This window comes from Gopherus evgoodei, chromosome 4, assembly GCF_007399415.2.
Source record: "Gopherus evgoodei ecotype Sinaloan lineage chromosome 4, rGopEvg1_v1.p, whole genome shotgun sequence".
Taxonomy (NCBI): Eukaryota; Metazoa; Chordata; order Testudines; family Testudinidae; genus Gopherus; species Gopherus evgoodei.
The window spans coordinates 32,198,050-32,222,571 of record NC_044325.1 but is presented as its reverse complement, the minus strand read 5'-3'; the positions used below and the strand labels follow the sequence as shown (position 1 = coordinate 32,222,571).

At 45.9% G+C, this 24,522-nt stretch overlaps 1 protein-coding gene across 1 annotated transcript in view; it reads left to right on the top strand.

The window, feature by feature from the left end:
* The window catches only part of RIN3 (Ras and Rab interactor 3), a 112,622-nt gene that overhangs the window by 21,200 nt on the left and 66,900 nt on the right, over positions 1–24,522 (top strand). Inside the window, exons 2-3 of the mRNA XM_030558887.1 lie at positions 8,008–8,197; positions 19,674–19,788. Of these exons, the coding sequence (XP_030414747.1) occupies positions 8,008–8,197; positions 19,674–19,788 (305 nt within the window). The remainder of the gene's footprint in view (positions 1–8,007; positions 8,198–19,673; positions 19,789–24,522) is intronic.

Here is a 24,522-nt window from a genome sequence, read left to right as displayed (position 1 = left end):
TGTCTAGACGTAATGTAAGATTCAAGAGAAATGTAGATGCAATAATTTATAAGAAAAGGAACAAATCAGTTAATCAATCCTGACAAACAGTTTATTTCAAAAATCCCAAATCAAGAAAACCAGCAAAATACTATATAGGACTTTTTTTGACTTGTGTTCATTCTTAAGATCTGATGAGTTGTCTCAGGCCTTGGCTACACTTACACTTTACAGCACTGCAACTGGGGTGTGAAAAAACACCCCCCCGAGCGCTGCAAGATACAGCGCTGTAAAGCGTCAGTGTAATCAGGGCAGCAGCGCTGGGAGCACGGCTCCCAGCACTGCACGCTACACCCGTAAAGGATGTGGTTTATATGCAGCGCTGGGAGAGCTCTCTCCCAGCGCTGCCGCTCAGACTACACTCACACTTCAAAGCGCTGCCGCGGCAGCGCTGCCGGGGCAGCGCTTTGAAATTCCAAATGTAGCCATACCCTTTGTATATCTGGTGCTGGCTAATGAACAAAACTGAAGTCATCTAGTGCTGTAGTTAACTGGCTAGTGTGAGTGTATACTGGCTGGGATTGTAATAGCTCAGCTGTGTGTCATGGACCCTATACTGCTAACCATTGACAGGTTCTCATTCAGATCAAGTGATAAATATCTGTGCTTCTGCAGCCAGACAACATACACTTTCTTTCTCTGCTCCAGCTGGTCTTGGTGTATATTACAAGTGACAGCCCTAAGCCCTAGACAGCCATGAGTTTTGCATTATTTTTACACAACTGAAGATCAGGACCCAAGTCTGCACTGGGCTGACGGGCTCACTGCCCTTGTCAATGCCTTTGACTTCAGTGAGGTTGTATAGGTTGTAAATTTGGCTCCTTAATGGTAAAGAAATGAGTTATGGTGGTGACGTATTTATTACACTGTTACCATGAGACAAAGCAAATTACCATGTTATTTCCAACAGAGCTACCATGCAATCTTGCCAAAGAAGGCATGGTGTTTTAGTGTAATTATTATGCAATTAACTAATCCATGTTACCAATGAATATGCACTGTACGTGTTCCCAGCAAGCTGCTTGAATTCAACTCAGCAGAGGGGTGAGGGGATTTAATCCTGATTTGCAGTAAGAACTCAATACAGAGATGTGGTGCAGGCAGCTCCAGGGCTGGCTTTTCACATTTACATTGCAAAGAACAAAAAGTCCCGGTTGGCCCAAACAAATATCTCTGCTGAGCTGGGGGTCAGGGGTCGGCAGGATGTCACTTCAGAAAGGCTGGGGATAAAAATCATCTGCTGTGTGTGAGGGCCGAGCGAGCCACGGCTCACTGTGGCAGGCTGCACGGCCCCTTGCACTTGGCAGAGCAAAGGGAATTCTGAAGCTGTTCACTGCTTTTTCCTCTCCCTGCTCTGCGCAGCTACCTGTGGAGTCTGTTGTTAAAATGGCTGGGTTAAGCCCTTCCACAGCCTGGCATCTAGGTCTTGTGACTGCGGCACGCAGAGAAGAAGTCAAGTGTTGCTACCATGTACCGTATTGACTAGCATGGCATGGGGGTCCCAGCAATTAGAGCTGGAAAAGAGCTGTTATGTCACCCATTCCAGCCCTCTGCCAATGCAGGATTTGACTCTACAGTGCTTTCTAGAATTTAAAATGCGTAGCTTTGAGAGACTCAAGCAATGGGGCTCCTAGCCCTTCCCTGGGGAGATTATTCCACTGTCTAATACAGAGGTGAGCAACTACGGCCCGTGGGCCACATCTGGCCTGCGGGACTATCCTGCCCGGCCCTTGATCTCTTGACAGGGGAGGCTAGCTCCTGGCCCCTCCCCAGCTGTCCCTTCCCCACAGTCATGCCGCCGTGCGGGCAGCGCTCTGGGCCGTGGGACTGTGCACTCCTGCAGGGCAGTGCGGCAGTGTGTCTGGCTCCGGCCAGATGGTGCGGCTGCCACACATGCTGCTCTGCATGCTCTGCTCAGCGTGGTAAGTGGGCTGGAGCCAAGGGGTTGGATATGAGGCAGTGGACCCAGGGGGCAGTCAGGGGACAGGGAGTGGGGGGGTTGGATGAGGTGGAGTTTCTGGGGAGGGGTTGGATAAGTGTGAGAGTCCCTGGGGAGCCTGTCAGGGGGCGGAGCTGTGGATAGGGGTTGGGGCAGTCAGGGGACAGGGAGCAGGGGAAATTGGATGTGGGTGAGGTCCTGGGGGGTGGTTAGGGGCGGGGGTCCTGGGAGGTGGCTGTCAGGGGACAAGGAGCGAGGGGAGTTGGATGGGTTGGGGGTTCTGAGGGAGGCAGTCTGGGAGGGGATGGATACGAGGTGGGAGCCAGGCTGTTTGGGGAGGCACAGCCTTCCCTACCCGACCACTGTCATAACATTTTTTCCCAGATCTGGACCTTAGCGTCCAAAATATGGGTGTTAGCATGAAAACCTCCAAGCTTAGTTACCAGCTTGAACCTGGTAATTGCTGCCACCAGCCAGGAATTATACAGTGCCTAGCTCACTGTGGTCTCCACAAAACCTTCCCTGGGGGACCCCAAGACTCAGATGCCTTGAGTCTTACAACAAAGGGAAATAACCTCCTCCCCTTGTTTCCTTGTTACTTCCTCCCAGGCTCCCCTCCCTGGACGACCCTAGGAGATTCCCTGCTTCTAGTCCTTGAAACACAAGTACCGAGAGATCTAATCTCTCTTCCCCCTCACCCAGAGGGTATGCAAAGTCAGGCTTAGTAAATCTAACACAAAGAGATTTTCCCCCTGACTTCTTCCTCCCACCAATTCCCTGGTGAGCTGCAGACTCAGTTCCCTGGAGTCCCCACTAAAGAAAAACTCCAACAGGTCTTAAAAAGAAAGCTTTATATAAAAAGAAAGAAAAAGGACATAAAATGGTCTCTGTAATAAGGTGACAATATACAGGGTCAATTGCTTAAAGGAAAAAAATGAATAAACAGCCTTATCCAAAAAGAATACAATTTAACACATTCCAGCAACTACACACATGTAAATACAAAAAAAAACAATATAAACCTATTGTCTTACTATCCTTGTACTTACAACTTGGAAACAGAAGATTAGAAAACCTGGAGATAGAAAAATCACTCTCAGAGCCGAGAGGGCACGGACCCAAGACAAAGAACTCACACCCAAAACTTCCCTCCACCCAGATTTGAAAAAGTCTTGTTTCCTGATTGGTCCTCTGGTCAGGTGTTTGGTTCCCTGTGTTAACCCTTTACAGGTAAAAGAACATTAACCCTTAGCTATCTGTTTATGACAACCCCCCATACAGTTTTGTAATCCTGATGTGACCCTTGGGCCAAAAAATTTGCCCACCCCTGGTCTAATAGATCTCACAGGCAGGAAGTTTCCCCTATGTCCCTTTCTTAATTTTTCCTCATTACTTGTTCCCCTTTGCACCCCCTTTTACCACCCTAAATCACTCTTCTTGCTTCCACTGCCTATAGACTGGCTGTAACTGAGTCAAGCTATTCATGTTCAGCTCTTTTATTTTTACTCATCAATCAGCCCCTTCAGGGCCCTAATCTGTTCTGTTCTCAGATCTCACTGCAATTTGACATTATCGGTCTGGTAGTAAGGTGCAAAATTCCCAATTTAATTGTATTGGAACTGTACAGAGAGAGACCTGCCCAATTTCTATCCCACAATGTGATGACTCTGCATATGCAGCTACAAATTGCATTTATCTTTTCTGGTGTCCTAGTGCATTGCACGCTCATGTCTAATTTGCAGTTCACTCTTGCCATCAGGTTTCTCCTAGCAGTGCTGTTTTCCACATTCTCCTCTCTCATTCAACTGCTTTCAGTTTCCATGTATTAAATGTGCATTCTTGCCTGGGTTTCTAATCTCCGACTCCAGGCTGCTTTGTCTTTGTCTTCTGGGCCTGCTGGTATTTGCATTTCCTCCCAGTTTAGTAACTTCTCTGGATGTCATTAACATGATGTGTGCTATGCTGGATCACTAGCTGTGAATGCTAGATCTAAAACCACCAGTCCCTGCAATATGCTGCTTCACACTTACCCTCACCTTTATTTATATATATATATAATATATGCCACTGATTATTAAATCAGGCCCTGATCCTGCAGTGTGTGGGTTAACACAGCTGCGAGGAGCTGCACTGAAGTCAGTGGGACATTCACAGGCATAGCAGCAGACTGCCTGCATGCTACATATTAAAGGACTGGGGCATTGCGCCTATCCAGCTGTTTTTGCAAGGCCAGAATGACGCCTTGGAGAGCAATGGGCTAGATTTTCAAAAGCAGCAAAGAGTCCTTGTGGCTCATGCTTCAATACGTCTGTGGCACCTTATAGACGAACAGACGTATTGAAGCATGAGCTTTCGTGGGTGAATACCGGATGCATCCGACGAAGTGGGTATTCACCTACAAAAGCTCATGCTCCAATACGTCTGTTCGTCTATAAGGTGCCACAGGACTCTTCGCTGCTTTTACAGATCCAGACTAACACAGCTACCCCTCTGATACTAGATTTTCAAAGGGATTTAGGCACCTAGGAGGCGGACACTTTTGAAAATCCCAGTAGGTGCCAATCTGAATCTTTAGGCCCCTGAATATCTTTGAAAATCTGGCCCTTCCGCAACACAGATAACAATGAACATTGTCCCTCTTTTCACATCAGTTTTCACTTTTTATTGGCAGGGTTCAGGATCCCTGGCTTGTTTGTCTGATTTTAATCCACATATTTTGCTGCTTCTGACTTCCTTTCTTTCACTGGTTATCATCATCTCCCATGTATTTTCCTTAGCTAGTATCTTCATGACTAAATTAACATGCGGATATTTTGATAGTAGTTGTTGCAAAGAAAAAAAAGAGGGGAGGAAATATAAGATTAATTGTATTAATTTGCCACAGCTTTAATTCATTTTTTGTAATGCTATTATCTTACTGTACTTCTGCTTAAAGGGCACTGTCTGATTAAGCATCATCTTCTGTAGTTTTAAAAAGAAAAATTTCCTCACCTGTGGGACAAATAACTTTGTTTTAAAATTGAAAATGTGTAAGTCTTTCACTTATCCCTAACTGTGCTGTTTGTCTTGTATTTCTCTCTACTTGGATAATGAAAACGAACTGATCAATATCAGGTTCTCCTACACTACCACAATGTAGCAATGTTTAGGCTTTGTAAGAGGTAGCTTTGACAAAACCTGAACTGGGGGGGCCAAGTGTGGTGCATTGACTTAGTGCCTTTGACAGGAGACATTCAACTAGTTCAGGTCTGAAATGTGACCTACTTAATGGTGTGCCCTAGATACAAAAAGCTGTATTTTCCCTTTTTCTGAAGTAATACCAACCAAGAGGAGAAAAAGGAGCCGGGTTAATTTCAGCTCTCAGATCAAAAGGATGAAATTCATACTAAAAGAAACAGAAATTTCTTGGAACCATTTAATTGCTTTTAACCCCCCCCCCCAGTGATCTTTTTAAAATAAACATATACAGAGGGGTCAGTACTGGGAATGATGATAAAACCTAGTGCTTTTCACCGGTAGGTCTCAAAGTGATTTACAAAGGAGGTTAGTATCATTATAGGTAAGGAAACTGAGGCATAGAGGTGCAATGTCTTACCCAAAATCATCAGCAGGCCAGTGACAGAGCAAGGATTTGAAGCCATGTCTTCTGAGGCTCAGCCCAGGCTCTATCCTTTAGGCAGCACTGCCTATGAATACAGACTTTGATCCAGCAGAGCACTTAAGTGTGTGTTTAACTTTAAGCACATGGGTAGTCCCATTTACTTCGAAGTTGAGCATGTGTGTAAATTCTTTGCCGGATTGGGGCCAGGGGCCTGGATCAACCCTTACTTCCAGGTGGTAAGCTGACTGCAGTAAGATAATAGCAAATATTATCTTACTGCAACCTGTCTCCCTCCTCCTTCCAGCTCCCTATTCAGGATCAGAGCCTAAAAGAACACCTATCCCTTGTTCTTAACAATGCATCCACTTCACTATCCTCACGGTTTCTATCGGGCTAAAAATAAGCAGCCAGAAAGAAAAGCTAATGAGAAGTAGCTATTGCATCCTCTTCCCAGCACTGCCCCTCACACTGCATTCCCCCCACTTCTCAGCAGTCTCAACAAAGTTACACACAGTGGAGGTCGCTATTATAAAACTAACAGCTGCCACCTGAAGGGTGGCGACAACTGACACAGTTTCTGTCTTTACTTTCTCACTTGACAAATGCTCCCTTTCCAGCAGCTTCTGAGATCAAAGCAAGCGCTGCAACCATCTTGGGCCTGGCTCTTCCCGGCCGTGCAACTTGTGTAGTCTTTACACCAGTGCAAACTGGGTGTGAGATGATGCTATTGGTGTACTTGAGTGAAGAATTCTCATTGGAAAATACGTTACATTTCTTTTACCCAGGTGTAAATGACTATACACAGTGCAAGTGGAGTTCACTTGCTCAGTGTGCACTACCCACCACCCTGCTCAGTGGCTGATTTGTGAAGTGTGAGTCTCTTCTGCTCAAGCGGTAGCTGCTCATAGGGGTGGGTGGGTGTGTATGTGGGGGGGGGCGGTATTTATTTATTTTTAAAGCTCCGGAGTTTCCCAGTTACATCCCCAGTGTTGGGTAAGAGTGTAGCTGTCACACACAAGAGGGAAGAATCAGGCCCCTTGGTTTTCTAGTCCCTGAGCTCCATCTAGTGTTTACACATACACATTGCAGCCACTCACTTCAGCTCTCTGGTTTAGTAGCACGTGAGAGAGGAGTTCTGCTGGTGGTCTTTGGGTCCAGTCTTGCACTCTCTGCTGATCTGAGCTGACCTACCCTAGATCAATGAGTAAGCTTTTTAGGAGTGACCTCTTTTTCAGTTCACGCTTGGTGAGGAAGCTTTGTAAATAAACGCACACCCTTACTCTGACGTAAACTAAACTGTGCATAAAAAGCACTGAGGCCCAGCTCCTCAAAGGGCTTGCGCTCCTAAGCACACCACCCCCTTCTCTCAGGCTATTTGTTGCCGTGGTGTTAACCAAAGGTGAGGAGCATCCCCACTCCACACACCTCCACCCAGCCTACACTGTGGCTGTGGTGTGTGCTCACTGAACCCTGTCACCAGCATGTACGGGGGTGGAATTTCAGATGTCAACCTTTGCAAATACTGTCCCACCTGATCCTGGCATCGGCAGAGAAATGTAATTACAGAAGGGGGGAAATCTCAGTGTTACAGGGTCTCAATTTTTGCTTAGGTCAAGTATCTGAGGGGACCTTAGGTACAGAAACAAGGCTTTCCAGCTAAAATCAGACCTTTCTAACTCACTGTGTCTTACAGGTGATGTACTCCTTTAGCTGGGCTTGGGCTAGGTGCTAATCATTAAAGCTACTGTATGATGCCAGAAATCCTGAAAAGGATAAAGATGCAGGCTGACCCGGAGGCATTCTGGTGGCATGAGCTGTCAGAGTCCCTTGCTCTCTTTAAAAATACAGTATAGTGAAGTGTATTTGGCATTCCTTAAAGGTGATTTGCTAGTTTGGGGCTCCTATTCTTCCAGTGTAGAGGACAAATACCTCATTTTAAAGTCAAGGGCAGTCACTCAGATCCTTCAGCTGGTGAACTGGGCCCCTGGAGACTGAAATCTTGGATCCACAGAGGTGCAGCATGGGGCAGTGCTAGCTTCCCCACAGTCGCTGACAATGTGCCTCCACCCTCTTCTTCAGGGAGGATGGGAGCAGGGTAAGTCCAAATACCACCAGCTGCCAGAGCAGAATACCCACCAAAGTCTAAGCTGGCTGGAACCCCAGAGGTGAATTTATAGCTCAAGCTAATCTTATTTTGAGCAGGAACTGTCATTTCCTGTATGTTTGTGCCAGTACCTAGCACAATAGCGCTCTGACTTAGTTGACTTGTAGGCACACAACAGAACTGTTAAATAATAATAATAATAATAATAATAATCTCTAGTCTGATGCCAGTCATGTAGTGTTGTGTGTGTGTATTTACACTTCTTCACAACAAAGTGTATTGTTCTTCACTTCTGCTTAACGGGATTTTCTTGTGCTGTTTCAGTCCTGTCACAGATCCTGATGAAGAAGACAATGATGTGACACGGCCATCTCAGTCCATCACACTGCAAAACTGCCTTCCAGCGCCTGGCATCTGTGTCCTTGATAAACTCATCAAAACCTGCCCAGTCTGGCTTCAGCTGAGCATGAATCGGGACCGGGCTGGAGAGATACTCAGCAAAGAAAGAGCAGGGGTAAGTCTACATTTGTCCAAAACAATTTCAGTTCAGACAACCATATTTCCTGCTCCTCAGGGGAGATGGATAGCTGTGGTGTGTTTTGTTTTTTTCATGTGAAAGCAAACATATTTAGCTGGTTTTGGTCTTTCTTTCCTTTGCCCATGGTTGTTGGCTAGTCTTATGTTCATGGGATAGACATTTCCATTCTCCCTAGAGTGGTGGTGTGTGGGAAAGAGAAGGCTTATACCTTTGATTTACTTAGCAGTTGGTGTCTGGGAACAGTTTTCCTATTTGTTTCATAGCTCTGCTTGTTGAGCTTTCAGATATCTCCACACACACTCTGTAGTCTGATGCAGTATTTTTCAAATATCTCTGCCTTGTAGCTTCCTTAAAAAGTGAAATCTTAAAGGTGAACAACAGTGCCCCTAGTTTGCTTCTTCGGGGTGTCAATTTTGCTTGTTGATTTTTGTACCTTAGGAAAACCAGCAAAATCAAGCCTTGTCTTCCTTGTAGACATGAGAACTAGGGGCAGCTCTTTCAGCCCTTCTTGACAAGATATGGGGTTTGGAGCTTTAAGAAAGAAATATTTTCTCCCAAACGCATGTCAGGTGTTTGAGATAGAGAAAGGTTGACAAAAAACAACAAATAAAACATGTAGTGTTCTTAAAAGTTTTGATACAGTTGCTCAGATTTCACATCCTTGGTACTGTGATAGGGTGTCCAGTTGAGAGGGAGAAAATATCGGGACACGTGGTGGGGGTCCGCCGGTGGAGGAAAAAAAAAGCTGAGTGCTGTCGGTGGAGCAGCAATAAATAAACTAAAAGGGCAAGTGCTGCCGGCGGAACGAAATATTTGGACAAATTGCATCCTGACCAAAGATCGATCAGGATGCGGGACAAACACCTAAATATCAGGACGGTCCCGATTTTATCGGGACGTCTGCTCACCCTATACTGTGATATCATTATAGTACCTCTCCGGTCATCCATAGAAGCTCCCAAAGTAGACAAGAACGGAATTTCTAATGTAAACAAAGCAAGATATAAAATGCTTTTTGTATTGTTTAGTCTGTGGAGGGAAAGCTCTCAGGAATTCTTCATATGTCATAAGAAATTGGGAGATGATTAGGAGGAAGTAGGGTGGATAAGCCCAATTTTTGCCTCTACTAAAAAGTGGCCTGCTCCCACTTCTCTTCATTCTCTGGCTGGTGGTCTAAGGGAAGGTAACAATCCTTTGCAAACCAAAGAGACTAAAATAACTAAATGAAAACTGATCTGGAATGAGGCTAGGATTTGGGGTAGAGATGCTGCTGCAGGGAAACCTGAAGCACAGCCAAGCTGAAGGAGACATTTTAGGCTGAGTAAAAATAACAGGAGTACTTATGGCACCTTAGAAACTAACAAATTTATGTGAGCGTTAGGTTGAGTGTTATGGTTTCACTGTTCTTTGGCTTACCAATAAAGCCAAATCCCAGGAAGGGGTTAGGTGAGCACAGATGACACAGAGTGAGCCTGGGCCTGCCGCCTGTACTCATGTTGAGTTGTATATTGCCATCTGAGTAGTGTCACTGAGCTCAGTGTGACTCCTCAGTCTGAGTAAGCATAGCAGAATTGGGCTTATTGGAGAAAGAGTCTGTTCGGTCTGATCGTGTCATGGGCCTTGAAATGTTGCTGGGTTATTGAGGGATTTTTTACATTAAATCCTAATGCATGAGGAGGCTTGATCAAAAAAAATGTGGGCCTGGTGTTTGTGATAAGGGAGGTGTTTACAGTAAAGGCTGTATCTGGGTTAGAGTAAAGCCTGTGCTAGGCTCAGGCCATCTCCCCAGATGAAGGAAGTAAGTCTCAGGCACACGTGGTAGAAACTAGATGACTCAGACCCAGGCCTGCTGAGATCTATATAAAGGGCAGCTTGAGTTGCAGGAAGCAGGTTAGGAAGTCATAGCCAGTCGACTGGAGGAAAACTTCAGCAGAGGGAGTAGAGAGACTCTCCTTAGCTCCCAGGCAGGGGGCCTGAAGAGTAAGACCTGCAGGAGTCCCTGGCCATGAGGAAAGGACCTGGTCTGTATGATGAACCTGTGCTTCATGGTTTTAATTTAGAGAGAGAACATTGAACCCCGAAGAAAAGGTCTGGAAATCCTGATGCTGTTGGGCGGAGGGGGGTTAGGGCACTAGCTGGTGAGTTCTCCCTCAGGCTCATGTAGCCTCCCTGGACAGAGCATTAGAAAATGGCAGTCTGGCTAAGAGTCTGCCTCCCCCTTTTCCTTCTTTAATCTCTTCTTAGCAATAGAAGCCATAGTGGATGTTTACACCTGTTCCTGTGGAAATGAACAGACCATCTTTAGCTGAAGGAAAGGTGGGAATAGGCAGTGCAGATTGCAGAGTGCCCAGGCAGTTCACATGCTCTCGTCGTGAGGTAACAGTGGATGTTGCTTTTTCGTTTTTGGAGTCAGCGTTCAGGAACGAAATCCAGCTCGTGCCAAGTTAGAAACAAGTGTCTCCTTTGCCATTTGCTGTTTCTCGCAATGGCATCCAGCTGTCACAGCTTTAACATCTTTAAAGCTCTCCAAGACATCCAAAGATGGGCAGTGTCTCTGAAGGACATTCGGGGAAAATCCCGCTTCTGCTCTCCCACCCCACCTTTTCCATAGGCATGATCCCTCCCCCTCTGTAATAGGTAGCCAGGAGAGGAACGTGCACAGAAGTGTGCCTCCCAGGGGAGAACAGCTGGCCAGCAAGAGAGGGGAGCATGTGCTGATGCTGTATCCTACAAACGGGGGTGCAGTGGACATACACTAGTTAAATGTCAAAGAACTGGGGCAACACATGCTCTGCCTGCTCCCAGAGCTCATTTTAGGATGGAGCAGCTCTCCAGCACACCAGAGGCACAATCTGGAAAGACTTATTTACATAATAGGCTCCCGCCCTGCAAATAAGGAACAAGTTATCTGCAAGCTTAGGAAGCCTGTGCAGCTAAGGACTTGTTTCAACAGATCTGGCCCAAATTTAACCTTTGGAACCATGGCAACAAGCCTTCCTGATTAGAAAAGAAAACAGATCAGTTTCCAGGTTTCACTTCTCGCTTTATTAATCTGAATTTTAACCAAAACTGATCAAGTGTTAAATCGATAACTCAGTGATCTCAGGGGTCAAACATACATTAATTCTCACAACAGCCCAGTGAAGCAGGTTAGAGTTATCAGCTGGGGGAGCTGAGACACAAAGAGATTAAATGATTTCCCTCCTTCCCTGTATATGGGAAGGTGCAGGATGCTCACAACTGTCTCTGACACTTGCCTGTCTGCCTACTTAGCCATTTATATCCCGCTCACCACCATGGCGTGGGGTCGGGCTGCCCTTTCAGTGAGTCTGATCCAGTGTAAATATGAACTGCTGAAGGACTGAATTTCACATCAGAGAGCAGAAGACTTTACCAGATTCTCTGTTGTATTGAACTGAACGGAGAGCCACACAAGACAGGGTCGAGGACACTCACTCCCCCTCTTAGCAAAACTGCTTCAAGCTGTGGTCGGAGTGGTTGGTTGAATGTGACACGAGATGCTCCCAACCTTAGGACCTGAGGGTTTGTGAATTAGCAATGCTCCTTGCCTGCCATGCTCAGAACCTACACTGCGTTCCCCCTCTGGCAGCACACCGCATTGCCACTTGGCTTCTAGACAAGCTCCTCTTGGTTCCTCTTCTCGCAAAATCAAAGCTTTCCTGGTGTAGTTCCAGTGCACTGCAATTATTTTGTTGTTTTTCAGAATCACACTTCTCCTCCATAATGTTAATACTGTGGCTCTAGAATTAGCTAAATCTTTGAAATCACTTTTATAAATACCATGACTCTCTCTTACCTAAAGCTGCTTTAAGGAAGAGGTGATGACAAAGAGTCTTTACCCCTAGGATTTCAAGCTAGAAGTTAGATACATATTTGACATGGAAGTCTGATTAGAAACACTGAGGAAAGCACACAGTGCTTACAATGCACAGAGAAGAGACTGACTCAGCAAGAAAGCCCTTTCTCTTCTTGATTAAACTTGCTCCTGTGCTAGTCCAGCACATCCACTGCTTTGAGCCTCTCAGAACAAAAAGTTAGTCATTTGCTATAAGATCAACTTATGGCTATTTTAATCCTTTTTCCTGTAAAGGTCTAGGTGGCCCTATCATAACCTAGTCCCAGATTTGGACCTTAGCGTCCAAAATATGGGGGTTAGCATGAAAACCTCCAAGCTTAGTTACAAGCTTGGACCTGGTAAAGCTGCCACCACCCAAAAAATTAGAGTGTTTTGGGGCACTCTGGTCCCCCCCCAACCTTCCCTGGGGACCCCAAGACCCAAATCCCTTGAGTCTCACAACAAAGGGAAATAAACCTTTTCCCTTCCCCCCTCCAGGTGTTCCTGGAGAGACACACAGAAGCAAGCTCCCTGAATCTAAATAGAGGGATTCCACCCCCCCCCGTTTCCAGCCTTGGAAAACAAAAGTACCGAGAGCTAATCTCTCTTCCCCCCTCACCCAGAAGGAATGCAAAGTCAGGCTAGTAAATCTAACACACACAGATTTCCCCCTGACTTCTTCCTCCCACCAATTCCCTGGTGAGCACAGACTCAATTACCTGGAGTTTTTCTTTAGTGGGGAACTCCAACAGGTCTTAAAAAGAAAGCTTTATGTAAAAAGAAAGAAAAATACATAAAAATGGTCTCTGTATCAAGGTGACAAATACAGGGTCAATTGCTTAAAAGAAATATGAATAAACAGCCTTATTCAAAAAGAATACAATTCAAAACATTCCAGCAACTATAGACATGTAAATACAAAAAAACATATAAATCACTATCTGATCTTTTGTACTTACAACTGGGAAATAGAAGATTAGAAAGGCAGGAGACAGAAAAAATCACTTCTCATAGCCGAGAGGGACAGATTCAAGACAAAGAACTCAGACACAAACTTCCCTCCACCCAGACCTGAAAAAGTCTGGTTTCCTGATTGGTCCTCTGGTCAGGTGCTTCAGGTTACCTCTTTCCAGGTGTAAGAGACATTAACCCTTAGCTATCTGTTTATGACACGCCCCCCAAATTGCAGACAGTGGGGAAGCTCACTGGCGGTGGTTTCCTCCTAGAACTTTCAAATAAACAGATTAATACAACACATGCACCGTTACATATACCACTAAGTATATAACTAACAGACTTCTACAGTTTAAGAACACTTTTTAACTACTGGATTCTGGGAAACTCTCACGGGAGAGTGCATCCGCTACTTTGTTAGAAGCTCCTGAGATGTGCTGAATTTCAAAATCAAAATCTTGGAGAGCTAAACTCCAACGAAGAAGTTTCTTGTTGTTCCCCTTGGCAGTATGAAGCCACTTTACTGCAGCATGGTCAGTTTGTAGCTGGAACCGTCGTCCCCAAACATATGGGCGTAGCTTTTCCACAGCGTACGCAATGGCATAGCATTCCTTTTCACTGACTGACCAGTGACTTTCCCTCTCAGACAGTTTCTTGCTGAGAAACACGACAGGATGGAAGTTGTGATCCATTGCTTCCTGCATAAGAGCTGCTCCTATACCACGCTCAGATGCATCCGTGGTTACTAGGAATGGCTTGTCAAAGTCCGGGGCCCTGAGCACAGGGTCAGACATGAGCGTTTCCTTAAGTTGGGTAAAGGCCTTTTGACACTCATCAGTCCACTTAACTGCATTTGGCTGGGTCTTTTTGGTCAGGTCGGTCAGTGGGGCAGCAATTCGGCTGTAGTGTGGTACAAATCGCCTGTAGTACCCAGCCAAGCCTAAGAAGGACTGGACCTGTTTCTTTGACCTTGAGACAGGCCACTTTTGGATAGCATCCACCTTGGCCTGTAGGGGATTTATGGTTCCTCGACCCACCTGGTGCCCCAGGTAAGTCACTCTGTTTTGGCCTATTTGACACTTTTTGGCCTTAACAGTTAGTCCGGCCTGCCTGATGCGCTCAAAGACCTTTTCCAGGTGTAGTAGGTGTTCGGGCCAGGAGTCTGAAAAAATGGCCACATCATCGAGGTAGGCAACTGCATATTCTCCCAGTCCTGCTAGTACACTATCTACCAGCCTCTGGAAGGTGGGGGTGCATTTCGAAGCCCGAAAGGAAGGACATTGAATTCATACACCCCCGCATGGGTGACGAATGCTGACCTTTCCTTGGCAGGTTCATCTAGCGGTACTTCCCAGTACCCCTTGGTTAAGTCTATTGTAGAGATGAACTGGGCACATCCCAACTTCTCCAATAGCTCATCGGTGCGTGGCATTGGATAGTTATCTGGACAAGTTACCGCATTTAGCTTACGGTAGTCCATGCAAAAGCGTATTTCCCCATCTGGTTTGGGTACCAGAACCACTGGAGATGCCCATGCACTGGTAGATGAGCGTATTATACCCATCTGTAGCATGTTCTGGATCTCCCGTTCTATAGCAGCTTGGGCATGAAGAGACACCCGGTAGGGTGGGGTTCTAATTGGGTGAGCATTACCTGTGTCAATGGAGTGGTATGCCCGTTCAGTCCGTCCTGGGGAGGCTGAGAACAATGGGGCGAAGCTAGTGCACAGCTCCTTGATTTGTCGCCGCTGCAGATGTTCCAGGGTGGTTGAGAGGTTCACCTCTTCCACGCCACCGTCTTTTTTCCCGTCGTAGTAGACACCGTCAGGCCACTCAGCATCATCTCCCTGGACTGTAAACTGACAAACCTGTAAGTCTCTGGAATAGAAAGGCTTGAGAGAATTAACATGGTACACTCTGGGCTTTAGTGAGGAATTGGGAAATGCTATGAGGTAATTCACAGTTCCCAGGCGCTCTTGGACCATGAATGGCCCTTCCCATGATGCTTCCATCTTATGGGCCTGTTGCGCCTTCAAGACCATAACCTGGTCTCCTACCTTGAAGGAACGTTCTCTGGCATGTCTGTCATACCAGGCCTTTTGCTCTTCCTGAGCATCCTTTACGTTCTCTTTAGCAAGGGCTAAGGAGTGTCGGAGGGTGCTTTGTAGGTTGCTTACAAAGTCCAGAATGTTAGTTCCTGGAGAAGGCGTAAACCCCTCCCATTGCTGCTTCACCAACTGTAATGGCCCCTTAACCTCGTGACCATACACAAGTTCAAACAGTGAAAACCCTAAACTGGGATGTGGTACAGCCCTGTAGGCAAACAGCAACTGCTGCAACACTAGGTCCCAATTATTGGAGTATTCGTTGACGAATTTACGTATCATGGCCCCCAAAGTTCCATTAAACCTTTCCACCAGGCCATTGGTTTGATGGTGGTATGGGGTGGCAACCAAGTGATTCACCCTATGAGTTTCCCACAGTTTTTGCATGATCCCTGCCAGGAAATTAGATCCTGAATCTGCACGGATGTCGGAGGGCCAACCTACCCTGGCAAAAATGTCTGTTAGGGCCAGGCACACAGTGTTAGCCCTGGTGTTGCCTAGAGCTACTGCTTCCGGCCATCGGGTAGCAAAGTCCACGAAAGTCGGTACGTACTGCTTTCCTCTGGGTGTCTTTTTTGGGAAAGGACCCAGAATATCCACAGCTACTCGCTGAAATGGGACCTCAATTATGGGGAGTGGCTGGAGAGGGGCCTTGACCTGGTCTTGGGGTTTTCCCACTCTTTGGCATACCTCACAAGACCGGACATACTTGGCAACGTCCTTGCCCATCCCCTCCCAGTGGAAGGACTTCCCTAACCGGTCTTTGGTTCTGTTCACCCCAGCATGGCCACTGGGATGATCATGGGCTAAGCTTAAGAGCTTCCCCCGGTACTTAGTTGGAACCACCAACTGTTTTTGCGGCTGCCATTCTTCCTGGTGTCCACCAGAAAGAATCTCCTTGTATAAAAGTCCTTGCTGAGAGGCGGTGGGGTGCTCCGTGCCGCCTCCCACGCTTTCTGAAGGCTGTCATCTGCTTCCTGCTCAGTCTGGAACTGTTCCCTTGAGGCTGGGGTCACCAGTTTTTCCTCAGACTATGGACTTGGGCTTGGTCCTTCTGGAAGCGATGTAGGTGATGGGGTTGTTTCCGTTGCTGGTGAACCGCTCTCCACTGGTGCACCTGAGGGTATTTCAGGCTCTGGCTGAGCCTTTTGGGTATGGCTGTCTGTTGCTTCTGCCAGTTCTGGCTCACTGGCGCCCACTGGCATTGAGTTTGAAGATGTGGTTGCAATTGCTGGTGCTGGTTGCTGTTCCAGTTCCGGGCCTGGGACTGGAGGTGCTGTGGTTGTTTCAGTGGTTGGCATGGAATCCGGGTCCACTACCTCTGTCTGGGTCTCTGGTAACACAGACGGGGCGTCTGTGGACGGCTCAGGAACACGAATGGGTCTGGAAGCTTGCCTGGTTTGGCTACGTGTAACAATTCCCACTCGCTTGGGCCGCTTCACCTGGTTGGCCAAGTCTTCCCCCAGTAGCATGGGGATAGGATAATTGTCATAGACTGCAAAAGTCCACATTCCTGACCAGCCTTTGTACTGGACAGGCAGTTCAGCTGTAGGCAAGTCTACAGCTTGTGACATGAAGGGGTAAATTGACACTTGGGCCTTTGGGTTAATGAATTTGGGGCCTACGAAGCATTGGTGGATAGCTGACACTTGTGCCCCCATGTCTCTCCATGCAGTAATCTTCTTTCCGCCCACCCTCAAATTTTCCCTTCGCTCCAAGGGTATTTGAGAGGCATCTGGGCCTGGGGATCTTTTGGGTGATGGTGGTGTAATGAACTGCACTCGGATGGCGTTCTTTGGACAGTGGGCCTTGATATATCCCAGTTCATTACACTTAAAGCATCTTCCATCTGATGGGTCACTGGGTCAAGGTGAGTTACTGGAGACTGGTGAGGTGGAAGAATAGTGTGTCTGTGGCTTTACTTGGGTTGTAGGTGGGGTTTTTGGCTCCCCTCAGTTGTAGGGTTTATGGTCGGTGTGCCCTCTGGGGTATTCATTCCCCTTGACAGTAGCTTTCTTGCTTTCTGCCACTTCCATCCATCTGGCTCCAATCTCCCCTACCTCGGTGAGATTTTTGGGTTTTCCATCTTGTATGTACCGTGTTTTGTCCTCAGGAACACAATCCAAGAACTGCTCCATTTGTATGAGGAGGTGCAGTTCTTCCAAGGATTTAACATTGTGTCCTGATATCCAGGCCTCATAATTTTTCCCAACGTAGTAGGCGTGTTTGGGAAATGACACATCTGGTTTCCACTTTTGGGTTCTGAAACACCGACGAGCATGATCCGGGGTTATCACCATTCTGTATCTGGCCTTGGTTTGAAAAAATTTATAGTCGTTCATGTTCTCCTTAGGCATTTCAGCTGCCACCTCTGCTAAAGGTCCACTGAGTTGTGGCCTCAATTCTACCATGTACTGGTTTTCAGGGATGCTGTACCCAAGACAGGCTCTTTCAAAATTTTCCAAGAAGGCCTCAGTGTCATCACCTGCCTTGTAGGTGGGAAATTTTCTGTGATGTGGAACAATCATTGGCGCAGGGTTGTTAGGGTTGGCTGTGTTTTGCTTAGCCTTTTCTAATTCCAGGGTCTGGCGGTGTGTCTCCTTCTGGAGTCCTATCTTTTGTGGGCTGCATCTTCTTCTTCTTGTTTCCTTCTGTGTGCCACCTCTTCTTCTTCTAGTTTTCTTTTGTGGGCTGCCTCTTTGGCTGCCTGTTCTCTTTTGTAGGCTGCCAGTTTGATGCTTTCTTCCTTTTCTTTCAGCTCCACCTCTTTTTTCTTTTTTCCAGTTGTCGCCTGTGTTCAGCTTCTTTAATTTGTTCTTCGGCCTCTCTTTTTTCCTTGGAAGTCATGGTTCCTGTTTTCTTGTGTTGGGGTGCCCTCTGGTGTTTGTTGTCTGAACTACAGGCTCTGTTGCCACCTGGGGTCTGCCTAGCAACAGTGCCTTTTTCCCTTTCTTCCTCTAGCTAATCTTTTCAAGGTAAAGTAAACCAGAAAAACCACTTTATTTGCATGTGTATAGTGCTGGAATTTGACTCCTAATGGGAGTGCTATTGTGTGACAAAAGACCTGTTTGTCACAGCTTAATGGTTCCTTGCTTAATATGCAAGCCAAAAACTGCAAGAGAGAGCAGAGAAAAAAAATGTTCTCTGGTTCCTTTTAAAACCAAACTGTTTCTCTCTGCTTAAAAGCCCCTAGCAGAGAAAAGAAAAATATAATATTCCTACCGGCTTCTGGATTCTATCTTTCCCACAAACGCTGCACACCATATCATAACCTAGTCCCAGATTTGGACCTTAGCGTCCAAACTATGGGGGTTAGCATGAAAACCTCCAAGCTTAGTTACAAGCTTGGACCTGGTAAAGCTGCCACCACCCAAAAAATTAGAGTGTTTTGGGGCACTCTGGTCCCACCAAACCTTCCCTGGGGATCCCAAGACCCAAATCCCTTGAGTCTCACAACCAAGGGAAATAAACCTTTTCCCTTCCCCCCTCCAGGTGTTCCTGGAGAGACACACAGAAGCAAGCTCCGTGAATCTAAACAGAGGGACTCCACCCTCCCCGTTTCCAGTCTTGGAAAACAGAAGTACCGAGAGCTAATCTCTCTTCTCCCCTCACCCAGAGGGAATGCAAAGTCAGGCTAGTAAATCTAACACACACAGATTTCCCCCTGACTTCTTCCTCCCACCAATTCCCTGGTGAGGACAGACTCAATTCCCTGGAGTTCCCCACTAAAGAAAAAACTCCAACAGGTCTTAAAAAGAAAGCTTTATATAAAAAGAAAGGAAAATACATAAAAAATTGTCTCTCTGTATTAAGGTAACAAATACAGGGTCAATTGCTTAAAAGAAATATGAATAAACAGCCTTATTCAAAAAGAATACAATTCAAAACACTCCAGCAACTACACACATGTAAAATACAAAAAACCATATAAATCACTATCTGATCTTTTATACTTACAACTGGGAAACAGAAGATTAGAAAGCAGGAAATAGAAAAATCCTTCCCATAGCCGAGAGGGACAGATTCAAGACAAAGAACTCAGACACAAACTTCCCTCCACCCAGACCTGAAAAGGTCTGGTTTCCTGATTGGTCCTCTGGTCAGGTGCTTCAGGTTACCTCTTTCCAGGTGTAACAGACATTAACCCTTAGCTATCTGTTTATGACAGGCCCCTATTCTATACTCGTGCTAGAAACTTGAGTGAGGATGTACTGGGGCAAATTCACCATCACTTAGGGCAGTTGCATCAGGGGTTGTCACTTGGCAAATTGTGTGAAGTTGTGCAGCTTTGCCTTCAGGTTAAGTGGGATATCAGTGGTGCATTGGGATTCTGCTAGTCCCTGCTGCAGGGCTGAATTTCACCAAGAGAAAATATCCCCTTAGTAGTAATTATCTTTTTCATGAAAGGTTTGACATACTGGAGTGAAACTAGAATGAAATGTGTTAGATGTGAATTGAAAAAGACCTATCTCTGGTTACTGGAAAGAGTCTCATTCTCAGATGCCTAACAAGCTCCTACTTCTTTTTCTCTGCTTTAGATATTCCTAGTTAGGAGAGATGGTAACATGAACAACATGGTACTCTTGGTCCACTTCCCAGCCCAGAATGCGGCTTCTGATGTGCAGGAGTACAACATTAAAGAAGAAAAATCACGTACGTTTTCTCAAGCCTTTTATCTCTTGCTCTGATCATCAGGTGGGCTCTTCTTTTGACTGTGAAGTATGTACACATGTGCTTGCAATGAAGAAGACCCTGCCACAGTTGGAGGAATGGTAAATCTTGACTCCTCCAGGAAAATTTGTTCAGATTCGTTGTGACCAATTGGCCCAATTGTTCGCTGATCTGTACCTTGTGTCATCATTTGTACCTGTGCACAGGGTTGTGTAAAATGCTACCACGTTAGAAGGGTAGCATTTTATTCAGGCAAATGAGAATGGAAACATTTACACAGGTGTGAGTAGTGATAGAATGTGCAAGGCAATGGAGAATCAATCTCAATCTATCCAATTAATTTAGTCTTTATTTCTGCTCTTGAATTAGCTGCCAACAGACTTTGATTTTTGCTAATTTATTCTTTATTCATTTCTGATTCAAACATTTTGTACAAATATTTTGACCTATTGGTTGTTTCTTTTTGACTGTGTCTTCAGCTCTTCAGTATTCACAGTATATGATTGGTCCCCAAAAGAGCATAGTGTTGTTTCTGTTCCCTGATTGGATGACTGAACTTTTTATAAGCAAAAAAGGGGAAACCAAAGAGACTCCAAAAGGCATATGTCCGGTGCAGACTTTTGTGAGAGCACAAAGTCACCAGAGCTTAATTTGTAACTTGGCTGAGCCCTGGCACCTCTTTTCATGGTGGGCCGCGGTCTGGGCACCTCTTCTGTCGGTGTGTGCAAGGTCATGCTATGCAGAGATGCCAATTTGTAAAACAAAATGGCATCCTCTATGCAGTGTGACTCACACATACAGTGCATGCAAGGTCACACTGTGTGAAGGAAGCCATTTTGTGTGCCCTGGCACTTCCCACTTTACAAATTAAGCACTGAAATTCACACTTGTATTGCAAGACATTTTTGCTTTCCAAAAGATGTTTGCAAATAATTTCTTTGATAAGCTATTCACAGAAGAAGGGTCCATGAAAGAATGTTCATATTTTTTTAATTAAAATGATGAACATTTACACCTTCGGTTCCACAGTGTAAGTCCTGTGGCCTCAAGCCTATATGAGAAGGGAGGTAACTAAGTGAGTGAGCTCTAGATGGCATCTACTGGAGAGCAAGAGGAGCTGACTCAGCGAGGCAGAACCTCATTTACATATTAACTATGGGTAGTTTGGGGACACTGGGGTATAATTTGACCACATTTTGTTCTTGGGGCCCATATTTTTGAGATTATCCTGTTAGGAACTCACCAGGCAAAGCCGGGACAATGACTGGGCATGGGTTCACCCTAATGAAACTGACGTTTGTCGAGGTGGGGTAAGAGTCCCTGGACAGAGCCGGAGGGCAAGGAAAGAGAAATGGTGTATTGCTGGGAACCTCTCTCTGAGTGGTAGGGACTTGGATAAGTTTTTAAGACTCTTGATCTCCTTGTATTTAAAAATCTGAGCTAAGAGATGTAGTGGCTTTATGTAAGCCAAGCTCACCAGAAGTTCCAGTTTTCTAGCTAATGGCAAGCAGAAGTGAGAGACCAGCAGCAGTTTTGATCACCTAAGCCTCAGGCAGAACAAAGCATCAGTTGGACTCACCACAGGCTACAGCTCCTAACAGGAGAGCAGCAGATTGAGTAGCAGTTACATGCACTACAGTGGGAGCAGAGGAATTCAGAGCAATAGTCTATGTCAGCCTAGTGGGCTCTGGCAAGGCCCCCCTAGTCCTAGCTGCTGAAATCAATATAGCAGGAGAGGTGGCAGAGCCCCAGAGCAATCTACAAAACAAGGAGCCTGATTTTCCTGGACTCTTGGAACCACAAACTGTGAGTAAGGAAGTTGGGGACCTATGAACTGATAGTGGGAGGCTGGGAGATAGAACAAACTGCATCAACCAGTCAGGGTCCAAGTGCCTGGGACTGGGACTTATGCCCCCTGAGGTAAATTGTAAATATTTGTCCCCATTCAACCTTGCCTTTCCCTCCCCTACATACAGTTTGTTTGTTTAAACCTCTGTGCTCGTGCCATGAGTACAGATTTGCCTAGCAAATGTGCCCAGAGTGGTTATAGGTTCCCAGGTTACAGGAGGGGGTGGGCAGTACTGGATTTACTATGGTGCCAGGCCAATGCTCCCAAGGGGCCCTGGCCTGGCCGGCTCTTCTCTGCCCCCTGCCCACCGCTCTCTCCTGTGGGGGCAGTGGGCCGAAGCTTGGTCCTGCCAGTTCCTGCTGGAGCAGGGCAGGCTCCGCTGGCAGCCAAGCTCCCCACTCCCCCGCCTTTTCCCTGGAGCATGCCTTGTTCCTGCCCCTCCACCTCCCAGCAGTTCCCCTGCTGCCGAACAACTGTTCGCCCATGCGAGGGAGGGGGAGGAGACGGAGAAGAGGCGGGGGCGAGGCCTTGGGGAAGGGGGTGGAATCAGGGCATACCGCCTCTAGCCCCCTGCCGTGAGCACCTCCATGACCCCAGCCCTCTCCCCTGACTCCTGCACCCCGCCCACATCCCCACGCCCATCCTGAGCACCAAACGGGAGCTCCTGCACCCCCTCCCCACATTCCCACCTGCACCCTTGCACCAAATGGGAGCTGCCCCAGGTAAGCGCTCCACACCCCAACCTCTTGCCCCAACCCTGAGCCCTCTTCCTAACCCTAGCATCTGGCCAGACCCTGCACCCCAACCCCCAGCCTGCTCCTACACCCTAACTCCCTCCCAGAACTTGCAACCCCACCCTCAGCTCAGTGCAGAGAGAGAGAAAGAAAATGGGCTAAAACCAGGGAGAGGGTAGGTACCCGCTTTATATTTACCCCCTCCCCAGCCCTGCTGCACTTGCAGTTTACACCCGGCCCCTCCTTTGCTCCAGGGACCAACCCTAGCTCCTACCCCACTGTACTTTTGCCCCCAGCCCCTGCCTTGCTCCAGTCAGCAGGGACTAATCCTCCCCCCATACCCCACTGTGCTCATCTTGCCCCTGGCCCCTGCCTCGCTCCAGCTGGGAACCAGTCCTTCCCCCACATCATACCCTGCTGTCAGGGTGATAAAAATCAATGCCTTTTTAAAAAAAATATCAAAAAAACGGATTTTTATTTAAATAGGTTTTTCCCTCAAAAATCCAATCTAAAGATAGTTTTAATTAAGATACATTATATCTCATCATGAAATTGGGATTATAAATTCTAATTCTATAGTATGAGAAAATATATTCATGTAATGTTTCAGAAAAGTTTTGTAAATGAGTTCTAATAATTCATGGTTTAGGGACCCAATCTTACGGGGCTGCAGGGGCTTCTTTATAGATTATTTAGGTTAATCTTTCTATCTATCCCATGGGACTCAGTGCTCAGTCTAGAAGATACCATCAGAGATGCTTAGTTTTGCAGTTCTCAAACTGTGGATTTGTGTCTCCAGAGGTAACATGCTTGCTAACAGCAAAAATGTTTTTAAATAAATAAATAATATAGAGAGGTGAGAAATAACAGACCTGCAAATTTGTGTACACAGAGTCAATCCCTTACCTATCTCTAAAAGTGCAAAGTTTAAAAACGTTCAGTGACTAGAAGATTGTTGGGGGCAGACTAGATCTGGACAAGAAGAACAACTCTGGAGATAAGTGTGAGAAGTGAGGGACATATGCATTTTTGTTAAAATATTATGTTTTCTGTTGAAGAAAAAAATCCAGAATACTTAATGTTGTTGTTTTAGTAAAATAAAACAATTTAAATGTCTGTCCAGTGATGCTCTCCTCTTAATACAGCCTGGCAAGAAAATCCTCCAAATATTAATGATTAAAGTTTTCAAAATAAATCACTGTTTAAAAATGTATAGTGTGTACCTTCTAAAAAATGAAATCTACATCTATCTCTGAGTTGTGAAGAATATGAATTAAGGTTATAACAACTGACAAGAATGCACTTTTATGTAGAAATCCATGATTAAATCAAGTCTTCCTGACTAGTGATTTAAATCAAATCCACCCTGCCTGCTGTGCTCTTGCCCCTGACCCCTTCATTCCCCCAAGGGGCCCACAAATATGTTTGATCCAGGCCCACAAAAAATTAATCTGGCTGTGGGGGTGGGGAGGTCTGTAAAATAAATATCTGGCCCTTGCTGCTGCTGATACCATTGGCAGAGGGGTTAAAACAGTATACCCAGCCCTACTACATAGCCAGCCAGAATGAGGATTATGTTTTATTCTTGGATTCATCCTGAAACGCTTGATATTAATTTCTGATAACCAGCATCACAAGCTGTTTCTTTTCCCTCACAGTTACTGGGTTTATTTTTGTATCATATATTTGTTTGACTGTCTGGATTATCAAACAGCGAGGGCACAAGAATATTCCTAGATTAATGGAATAATAGAATTTAAGGCCAGAAGGAACCTTTAGATTATCTAGTCTGATTTCCTGTGTATCACAGGCCAGAGAGTTGCATTGTTAGTCCTGTATTGAACCCAGTAACTTGGTTCTGACAGTGTCTATCTTCCCGAAAGGCATCCAGTCTTGAATATGTGTGTGCATAATGGTATATCCTGGCACAGAGTGTTTGAAATCACCTTGAACAATTTAAGAATTATTACATTATCTATAACAACATCTATGCATTATTCATAAATAAAATAATACGGGAACTTTAAGGAATAACTGCAGGATCTGAAGAGAAAAGTTCTATTCTTTATTGTAAGTTAACCTATCATTTAGATTTTGCTTGGAGAGCTTTTGTTTTTCAATACTACCAGTTAT